Raw genomic sequence first — 10,587 nt, forward strand, 5'->3', positions numbered from 1 at the left:
TCAGGAAGTAGCCAGTTCCCCCCTGTGAGTTTCCATCTTCCATCTTCCACTGACTCGCTGGTTTGCCGGGCCTCCTTTTTGACAAAAGATTCCGAGCGGCGCGTCTGCGTCTGTGACTCAAACAGGGCGAAGCTCGCTTTATTTAACCCGCGCTTGTGACCAAGTCCAGGATTAGCGCTGGCGTTTCTCGCCGCGTCAAGAAGCCGCCTGGCCGGGTCGCTTTGCGCTTCCTGGCGAGGACGACGTCAAACAGGCGAGGAAGCAACGTTTTGCCTTCGGGCGAGCCACCGGCCACATTTGAAGTCTCACCGAGGGGCCGAGAAATGTTTGCCGTCAGTGGGGGGCACTGTCCGTATTTTCACTTGAATATTTCTTGCTGCTTTTAACAACAATGTCCATGACGTTAAAAAAAAAAAAAAGAAGTGATTATTCCAACTCTTGACAAACTTTCATTTCGTATTAACAATTCTCAAAGGCGGCGCTCTCGGGGTTTGGCGGCGAAGGTCAGGTAGCCGGTGTGGGCGGGCATCTCGCGGGGCGGCGTGGTGGTCCTCAAGGGGGCGGCGCCGCCGCCGCCGCGGTCGGGCGGCGCCTCGGCGTCGGGCCCAAAGTCGGGCAGCGGCATGGAGACGCTGCGGACCTCGTGAACCCTCAGCACCACCTCCAAGGTGCTGAGCTCCTCAAAGTTGTCGGCCAACAGCGCCTGCCGCGTCCTCTGCACTTGCTCCACGCAGGGCGAGAAGGAGCACACGCGACCTCCTGCCAGGGGGGGGGGGGGAACGCACGATAAACGTCAGCGCACGCAACCCAAGGTCGTCACGATTTTTTTTTGGGAGGGGGGGGGGGCACACCACCATCAGCATTTCCATCCCATTTTTTTGAATGTTCATCAGTATTTTGGGCTGAATTGTTTTTTTTCTCTTCCCCAACGCGGCAGCTCGCGCCGTCGCGACATTTCGGATGGCGCCAGCAGCTCCCGACCGTCAACGGCAAACTCTTTGCCGCCGCTACATGAGCGGCCTGCGGGGGGGGGCGGCGAGACGGGGACGTCGGCGCCGGCGCCGGCTTGGGCTAAACGGTGTTGCCTCTCTCCCTGGGAGAGGTCCAGATAGCCAACTTGGGGGCGGCCATAAAAAGATGGTCTCCGTGGCAACCGGGGCCAGTAAACAGGGCGGGGAGGTGGATGATTAAACAAGTTCGGCCGGCAACCCATCAACAGCACACCGGAGCTCTTATTTGTTTAAGGCACACTATAATGGAAAAGGGGGGGGGGGGTAGAGTGGGAGGATTAAAAAATGGAGGGGGGGGGGGTGGGGGGCTAAGGATGTCAAGGACCTGATGGAGAGCAGCTTTATTCTAAACAAGGAATTCGGGCCTCTCGCCAAAAGCACGACAAGAATCACGAGCGAGGGGAAGGAATGAGGGAGTCCAGAGGACAACTTAGGATACGCGAGAGCGTTTCATGAAAAATGGAAAAGAAAGAAGACCCCCTACACCCCCCCCCCCCCAATAAAAAAAAAGAATCAGAAGACGAAGGAAAACAAAAGAGATTTTGGTTGCGGTTGCAATTTGGAGGAGGACGCGAAGGCGGTGACGGCGACACGGGCTGCATGGCCCTCTATGGACATGCGAAACTCGCGCGGGCGCACGCCAAGATGCACGTCCATAAAAGGGAGCCCGAGCGGGGGGGGGGCATCTCGGGTCCGCGGCTCTCGTCCTCATCTGCACGTTGGCGACGGCCGTTTTCGTTCTTTTCCCATGACTGAATTCTTTTGGGTGTTCGGGAGGAAAGGCAAATTTTTTGGGCAACGGAGAAGACGGAACTATCGGCCGTGTTTACAAAACAGATCTTCACGCTCGAGAGACGCACATTCACCGCTCGCCTTTGCAAAAAAAAAAATGAAAATGGCGTCACGTTTGCAAAAAGTGTCGATTCGCTGCACAAAATGGCGTTCGACAGCGACAAAAATCACATTTATTTATTTATTTTTAAATCGGTGACTAAATTGTCTTTGACATTAAAAGCGTAACGTTAATTTAACCTGTGACTAAATTGTCTGATGTAGCTTCGCTGGCCACAAACTCCCTTTGGACATTCATAAAAACACCCACGTCAAGTTTTCTTCACCGCGAACAGAAAAGTTAGCTCGGTGACGCGTACACGAGCTTCGCCGGCAATTAAATTAGCCGCTATGCTAAGTTTGTTGCCAAACTAAATTGCAAATCCAAACAACAGCTGACATTTCCTGTGCAGTCCGAAGTTAGCGCAATCCACATTTTTTACAACGCAACCCTTCAGAAGCGTAATGCGCCTTATCGCCGGTTGTGTCCGAATTTTTAAAAAAAGGGGCGACCCAACCGCCTTCGGCACAAATGAAAACGTGTCGGCCCCGAAGTCAACGCTAACTTCCTTAGCGCGTCCTTGTTCCGCAGACCCGCTCTGACCTCAGCGGGATGCGGTCACACATTCAACCAACCCCTGTCGGGAACCTCAAAACGGCCGCGACGGTTGCTAAGCGACCTTTGTCCAAACACGCCGCCCGGCGCGTCGGCCCGTTCGCTCACCGTGCGCTTTGAGGGCGGCCTTGGCGTGCCGCACGGCCTCCCAGGGCGCGGGGATGTCCAGGAAGACGGCGTCGGCCACGCCCGTCACCCCGAAGCCGTCTCTGCAGACGTCGGCGTTGGCGACGGTGACCAGGTGGTCCACGCGGTGCTCGGCAAACTCCTCCTCGGCCTTCTGGGCCCGCTGTTGGTGGAACTCCGCCGTGTACAGGTGGCCCGTCGGCGCGATGGTGCGCAAAATGGCGTGGGACAGAGAGCCGCTGCCCGTGCCTGCAAGGCAAGACGCCAAAAGCAGATGCCGATTCTTATTTATTCGGTGGCGCAACCGCCGGACTGCTCCGCGACGTCGACACACGTGCGTTAGCTTCGCCGACATCTAGCTTGGCCCGGAAGTTTACGAAAACCCGCAGCTGCGAAAGCTTGGCAGCAGACACCCCGCTACCGTGTTTAGCGACAACGAACCGAGGAGATCTGGAGGGGGCGTGGCCAAACCCATCCGTTCCAGCGGCCGCATCGCAGAAAAATAGAAGGATGAAAGGGCTGCTTGAAAATTCGTCAGCGTTTGGGAAACGCCCAGGTCAAGAAAGCACTTTGAGATTGGTGGTGCTGTCGAGTTCGTTTTGTCCGCTTTCTGTTCTCAAAGGTGTTTGGGCAAATGGTTGAGGCTTTTTTTTTTTTTTGGGGGGTGGCCAACAGCCCTCGCTTTCACAAAAATAGATCCGCCCCTGGACTTCGCAACAAGTTGTTCTTTTCATCAGAAATGCTAAAACCGCGGTCGCCGCGGGGACCAGCGGGGTCAGATGGATCGTCGACGGGATCATCTTGGCCGTTTCCATAGCAACGAGGCGACTCAGCCGACAGATAGCGCGGCTGCAAAGCGGGAAAGTAACGACGCGACTTGAGCTGCCGATCCACCGACGCGCGGCGCCTGCGCTAAACATGACGAGGCAGCGTTACGATACGGAATTACGGAACGCATCCCCGGTAGGTCCAAAAAGGGTTCTCACCCGACTCGCAGACGACGGATCCCGGCTTGAGCTCCAGCATGAGCGTGATGGTGGCGATGTCGGTGGTGTAGAGGATCTGCGTGCGGTGCGGTAGCGTGACGGTCCACAACTCGGGCGTGGGGTGCAAAACGTACACCCAGCCCCCTTTGCTGCAGGTCACCTTGGCGCCGTAGCGCTTTCCGATCAGGTCGGCCGAGTGGCGAATGGCGCCGTAGCGCGTCTGCGTTTGGGCGCCGTGCCGCACCTTCACCGGCATCATGGACTCGTGGCCCTGGTACACGATGGCCACGTCGCCGTCGCGGATCTCATCCGAGTACTCCGCAAAACTCATGACCCAATGCGCTGGAACACCAAACACGTCCATTTGTTTCGTTGAAGAGTTTGACAAAAACATGGCTTGGACTATCGGAGCTATCCAAGCCAATAAACATCCGGCAACGTCCAGTCAACGTTGCCGGATGCTTATTGCCATGTATATTGTCTTGAGTGTTCATGAAACCGTTTCAAAATGAAAACACGGTTAAAGTGGAAAGTGGTAACCTGAGTTTCTAATTGCTACGTGACCGAGCTCTTGAATGAATCGAAGCACCGCGAATCTGTTCCGACCCTAAAAAACGATGTCGCTTTTTCTAATTGTCATTTTGAGTGAACAAATAACGAGTGTACATCTTTTTTTTTTTTGAATGTTCACTTTGCACAAGATGGTCAAACAGGCGAAATGGCGTCACTTAGGTGATAAGGTAAATGAGGTCGGGTGGTACTTTGCCCTTGGGCAAAACTGATAAGATTACACTCCCTTTAGTTAGAACACATCGCTTTGTAGCAAACGATTTTTGTCAGCATCGAGCATTTTGCAGACTACGTTAATGAAGTGGTTTAGCATTACAATCAAACGTCCAAAACAGATTTGGATGCGTCTGAGAGTAAACATAAATCACCGAAGACAACGAGAAACAATGAGCGACTTATATGGTGCAGAATGGGTTCAAAAGAAGTGAAAGTGAGTTTACGAGCATGCGCGATTACTTGCGTGCTATCCGCGTTAGCTTGCCTGGCTAATGCTAAAGATAACTTTGATGAACTTTGACTTACCGCGTCAACTACGCCGCTTGTTCGGTGTCTCACGGAAACACTCACTTCGAAAAATGAACTTTTTTTTTTTCGGAACTGTTACAAGCACGAAGAAATGTAGACATAAGAAGCCACACGTGCCGGTGCTTTCACCGGAAACGGGCGAATTAGACCGGAAGTGGATACATTTCCTAGATCAACAGAATGCCTGGAGTGGACAAAAGATTCTCAATGTTGTCGCGCAGGTCATTTGTAGATCTACGTTTTAAAGTGAAAGCGCAGGTGGATTATAGCGCTATAATTTTTGTTTTACCGAGTCCAAAACAGATCACATTTGACGGAATTTTGAACGCCTGGGTACATATTGACATTTTTTTGAACAACTTAGTCAAGATCGTGTTTTTATGCTTTGACTGTATAAGAAAACCCCCCATAAACTCCAGGTTAAATCTGAACACAATTTCGCGTAAGAATATGGGTGCGTATACACATAAAGCAGTTATTAAACAGTAATGTATCGCTGATGTATTACTAATCCAAACATTGTCAAGATTAGATGACAATTTAAGACTTTTTTTGTCTAAGCTTTTTTATTGTTTGTATACATAAACTTCATATTTGTGGAGCCTTTTTGGTTTTCATAGGACGTATAATGGGTTCATGATTTGTTGCGTTCCTTCATCCATCTTCTGAGCCCAAAATACTTTTTAAAAAAATATATTCTAAACAACTACTTTCACCGGTATACAAAAATCCACCTGTCCGGGTATTTTATGAGCACAATATTGCCTTAAAAACAGGCGAGGAGGAGGCGTCAAATCAGCGTCGCGAACGGATGCGAGCATCGTCCAATGGGGGTCGAGAAGGGGGCGTCTATAAATGATGATCTCCGCTGGCGTCTTTCGGTGGACGCGGAGGAGAAGAGTGCCGGAGCAGCTTGTTGTTGGACCTATATTGCGGGTTCTTTTGCAGGAAAAATAGGGATCTTCGTATCCGTCCCGGCTAGTAGTTGTAGTAATCGGCCGCACATCTGCAAACAAAAGGTAAGAAATTGGATTTGTATGTATGCACGTACAAGTCGTGCAATGGAGGGATTGAATGACGGAATGACAAGGGTTGCCTTTGGTGCGCCTATTATCGGACACACAATGCTTTTCATTGATGAAAAGCACAGCGGCGGGCTCACGCCTCCAAGCAAATTTGCATTCGGGCCTCCTTGATGTCTGGCACAAATGCTGATTTTTGCTCCTTCATCCGTCGCGCAGCTCACGAACGTCATGCGGCAGCGTTGTTTCCGTGAAAACGCAATTTGACATGGAGCAGATTGGGCTTGATATGCTGTACACAACAACGCAACAGATAAGTTGGATACTGAACATCTCCAGGGCCTACTGAAAATGTACTTGAATGTAAAAAAAAAAAAAAAAAAAATTGTAATACAATAGCAATAAATGCAATCACTCGGATGGACAAAAATGACGCGATTCATCTATGCAGCCATTATCCGAGCCGCTTCTCCTCACTTGTTTCGCGAACGTGCTGGAGTCTATCCCGACCGTTTTAGGACAGCAGGCGGGTACACCTTCGATTGGTCGCGGCTCGCACGTAGACAAACAACCATTCACACTCACAATCCCACCTCGGGGCAATTTAGAGCGTCCTATCAACCTATAGCGCATGTTTTTGGAACGTGGGAGAACCCCCCGCGCTAACCAGTCGGCCGGCGTGACGTCAATGACACGATGGCGTATTTCAATTGAAGGGAAGAAAACATCTGAAAAGTGCTTTAAAATGACATTATTGCATAGCGGGTCCCTGCTTTTTGTGTACCAAATAGAACCATGTGTATTCTTTTTGCTATTCACGCCAGGGTTGAGGGTGGCACTGCCCCGGCAAGCTCCTAATGCTTGGAGTGTCTCTCGGGGGCCCCCTAGTGGCCGCGGGTTCGCAAGCAGGCGCCTTGACGTTTGACGTCCCCATTTTATTGCTCAAACCTCTGATGTGCTCGTTTCTCTTACTTCCTCCGTCCCGGCGTTCTCAGGACGCCGCCATGCCGTTCGGGAACACGCACAACGAGATGAAGCTGCGCTACACGTCGGCGCAGGAGTTCCCCGACCTGAGCCAGCACAACAACCACATGGCCAAGGTGCTGACGCCCGACATGTACGACAAACTGCGCGCCAGGAACACGCCCAGCGGCTTCACCCTCGATGACGTCATCCAGACCGGCGTCGACAACCCGGGTGAGGGCGCGGGCACGCCATCGGCGACGTGACGTCACGCTATTAACGTCATCCTCACCGAATGTTACAAAAGTGCTGTACATGGAGCAATTTCACATATACAATAAACGGTAAATGAAATCGGTAATAAAGACGGTAGAAAGCACCAAACAGTAAAACCAAGAAAAAAAATCTAAGTCATGCTGAGTCGAATGCCAAAGACTACAAGTGAGTTTGACCTTAAACTCCACACCTCCGTGTCATTGTCAATTTTGTTTGTTTGTTTGGTTGTGTAACCCCCCCCCCCCCCGGCCCCCATTGTTGCATCAGTGAATATGTGTTTTTCTCTATTTTGCATGTTATTATAACACACGCTATGTAGGCTGGCTTTTGTTTGGAGTGGTTGCATTAGTGGGTGTTACGTGTAATTTGGATGGAAGGCTGTCATAATGCAGCTGAACCTCGTCTGTGTGTGTGTGTGTGTGTGTGTGTGTGTAGGTCACCCGTTCATCATGACGGTGGGCTGCGTGGCGGGCGACGAGGAAACCTACGAGGTGTTCAAGGAGCTCCTGGATCCCGTCATCCAGGACCGCCACGGAGGCTACAAACCTTCCGACGAGCACAAGACCGACCTGGACGCCGACCACCTGCAGGCAAGTCGAGCCAAGTGCTCTCATTTAACACATGATGGCGCTGCTGCGGTTTCACGTGTTGCGTTTTTTGTTTGTTTGTTTCCGTCCCCCAGGGTGGCGACGACCTGGACCCCAACTATGTGCTGAGCTCTCGCGTGCGAACGGGCCGCAGCGTCCGCGGATTCTGCCTGCCGCCGCACTGCAGCCGCGGCGAACGCCGAGCCGTGGAGGAGCTCTCCATCCAAGGTAAAAGCTGTGCTGTGCTGCTGCTGCTGTCGAGCGTGAGCGTGGCGGGCTCTCCGTGTTTCGCCAACTTTTTATGCCAGCCTCGGTTCCTTGTCATTCACCTTGAGAGGTGCGCACGTAGTCTTAGTCGTTCCGTTCGAGGGAACGCCATCATTCTGTCCACTGAAATCATCGCTTGGGAGATTCGGAGACTGCTTCGGTGCCGGGCGGCCTCTAGTGGCAACACGCGGCACGACACCCGGCAAACTCGTCTTGTGGGCGTTTCTTGTCTTTTCTCGGCGACCTCTGGTGGCAGCAGGCGGCACGACACCCGCCTATCCTGTCCCGTGAACTTTTTCTTGTCTTTCCACTTTGGAGTTACACATTCGCATCTTTTTAAATCCAATCAAGATTTTCTGACTTCAGATTCAGCTTGGGAAAAGTCCTCAAATTCCACGTGTGGCGGTGGTGGGGGTGGGGGTGGGGGGGCTGCCGCGGTTATTTTTAATTGGCGGTGACGCGTGTTCATCCCGCACAGCTTTGGCGTCCCTGAGCGGCGACCTGAAGGGGAAGTACTACGCCCTGAAGAACATGACGGACGGCGAGCAGCAGCAGCTGATCGACGACCACTTCCTGTTTGACAAGCCCGTCTCGCCGCTGCTGCTGGCGTCCGGGATGGCCCGAGACTGGCCGGACGCCAGGGGCATCTGGTGAGGAACCGCCGCCTCTCTCCTGGCCGGCACATTTGTGACTTGGTGACGATGTCGTTGAAGGCACAACGACAACAAGACCTTCCTGGTGTGGGTGAACGAGGAGGATCACCTGAGGGTCATCTCCATGCAGAAGGGGGGCAACATGAAGGAGGTCTTCCAGCGATTCTGCACCGGACTCACCAAGGTCAATGGGGGGGGGGGGGGGGGGCTCACGTCGCCGGCTCGTTTTTGGGATCAAACCGCCTTTGTCCCGAGAAACTGAAATTGCCCTGATGAAAATGGACAATGGGCGCTATTCAAAATTGTCAAGTTTACAAAAAAAAAGTTTGAAGGACAAAAGTGTCATTAGTCTTTGACGCCACAATTGATTATTATTATTATTATTTTTTTTGCGGTTTGCGCTCCAGATCGAGAGCTTGTTCAAGGATCGCGGCCACGCCTTCATGTGGAACGAGCACCTGGGCTACGTCCTGACGTGCCCGTCTAATTTGGGGACGGGCCTGCGGGCCGGCGTCCACGTCAAGCTGCCCAACATGAGCAAGCACGCAAAGTTCGAGGATGTCCTCAAGCGCCTGCGGCTGCAGAAGAGAGGAACCGGTGGGTGTGGCGCCGCACGGCAGCCCGGTCTCCCTTCTCACTTTCAGCTGGACAAGCAAGAATCGGAAAAAAAATGACTAACACTCAGCCCTCCCACAAAAAAGCGAAAAATTCCCAATTAATGTTGAACAAAAAAAAAAATCTAAAATATGAGCCATTTTTTATTCGTGATCGGAGCCTGGTTGAAATGTGATAAATTTGTCTTATTTATTTTTGGGGGGGATATTAACTCATTCAGTACCAGCCAATTCTGGACCAAGTCTGAAAAGACGTTTAAAAACGTCTTTGGGAGTGAATGAGTTAAAGTTGCTGTCAATTTTCGATTGCCAAGTTAAAACGGAAGGAACAAATGATACACGGATGATCAAGAAGATCACATTTAGTACTGTGGCCATTTCTTTGGGGGGGGTTGTATTTTTCATCTAAGCCTTGGAAAAAAAAAAAACATGTTAGCTGTAAATCTACATATCACCAAAAAACAAACTTCCTTTGTTACCGCACGGTCCGGCGTGCAGGCGGCGTGGACACCGCGGCGGTGGGCGGCGTCTTCGACATCTCCAACGCCGACCGTCTGGGTTTCTCGGAGGTGGAGCTGGTCCAGATGGTGGTGGACGGCGTCAGGCTGCTGGTGGACATGGAGAAGAAGCTGGAGAAAGGCCAGCCCATCGACGACCTGGTGCCCGCGCAAAAGTAGAACCGCCGGCACGCGGCGGGGAACCGTCCAACGATCTTGGCCCGCTTCGCTTGGACCGTCCCACAATGCGCTCTCCTCGCCGCTCCCCCCCCCCCCCCCCCCCCCCCCCCGAACGGTGTATCGAAAAGATGGATCTGAAATACAATGTTCCTGAAAAGAATTTGTCCTGCTTGTTTTTGTTAAATGCACGAAGAGAACAAAACAAAATTTGGGACATGCCTCTTAACTCATTCAGTACCAGCCAATTCTAGACCAAGTCTGAAAAGACGTTTAAAAACGTCTTTGGGAGTGAATGAGTTAATCACATCAATTTTGTAGGCGATCCCAATACTTTTTGTTCACTTTTTCAGAATGCCAAGTTCCACATTTCTCATTTAAAAAAATTTTTTTTGGGGGGGGTTCTCATAGGTGGCCCTAATACCTTTTACTCAAGATCAACATTCTCCTTTTCACTTCTAAAAGGTGTCTTGATACTTTGGTCCCAAAACTTTGCCCTCATTTTGGTATCCCGGAATCATGGTCCACTCATGTGCCAAGTGAAAAGCTACACAAAATGTGGAATTTGAACCAAAGTGGGAAAAGGCGGATATCAGGATATCATTTTTTTCCCCCAGATTGATAAAGATCCAAGTATTTTTGATCGAGCGCAATGACAAAAAATGATACCCAAAGATGTTTCGGACACAGATGCTCGGCCGACGCGGCAAACTGTCACAGTACAACGGCAACTCCTGCAGAATAGGACTTGGAAGTTTTTTGGGGCCTGTTGGTATCTGTGGCCGGTATCTGGGGTTTTTAGGAGTACTCGATACCGTTCAAACAACGCCGGTTTTGGCCTGCCGCAGATACCCGGTCGATACTCAT

At 51.4% G+C, this 10,587-nt stretch overlaps 2 protein-coding genes across 2 annotated transcripts; one reads left to right on the plus strand and one right to left on the minus strand.

Annotated features, from left to right (window-relative positions):
- Positions 1-109: 109 nt before the first annotated feature.
- Positions 110-4,811, minus strand: trmt61a (tRNA methyltransferase 61A). Its single transcript, XM_086127778.1, has 4 exons — positions 4,662-4,811; positions 3,570-3,911; positions 2,566-2,832; positions 110-759 (listed from the first exon to the last, which is right to left on the minus strand). The coding sequence occupies exons 2-4, from the start codon at positions 3,898-3,900 to the stop codon at positions 470-472; spliced, it is 888 nt and encodes a 295-aa protein (XP_085983904.1). The 5' UTR covers positions 3,901-3,911; positions 4,662-4,811; the 3' UTR covers positions 110-469.
- Positions 4,812-5,515: 704 nt separating this feature from the next.
- ckba (creatine kinase, brain a) lies at positions 5,516-9,836 on the plus strand. The gene is made up of 8 exons (XM_086127777.1): positions 5,516-5,683; positions 6,682-6,883; positions 7,361-7,515; positions 7,608-7,740; positions 8,258-8,429; positions 8,493-8,616; positions 8,840-9,029; positions 9,545-9,836. The coding sequence occupies exons 2-8, from the start codon at positions 6,691-6,693 to the stop codon at positions 9,721-9,723; spliced, it is 1,146 nt and encodes a 381-aa protein (XP_085983903.1). The 5' UTR covers positions 5,516-5,683; positions 6,682-6,690; the 3' UTR covers positions 9,724-9,836.
- The last annotated feature ends 751 nt before the right edge of the window (positions 9,837-10,587 follow it).

The sequence above is a fragment of the Hippocampus guttulatus genome, chromosome 13, assembly GCF_054856545.1.
Source record: "Hippocampus guttulatus isolate MCC_2025c chromosome 13, RoL_Hgut_1.0, whole genome shotgun sequence".
Lineage (NCBI taxonomy): Eukaryota > Metazoa > Chordata > Actinopteri > Syngnathiformes > Syngnathidae > Hippocampus > Hippocampus guttulatus.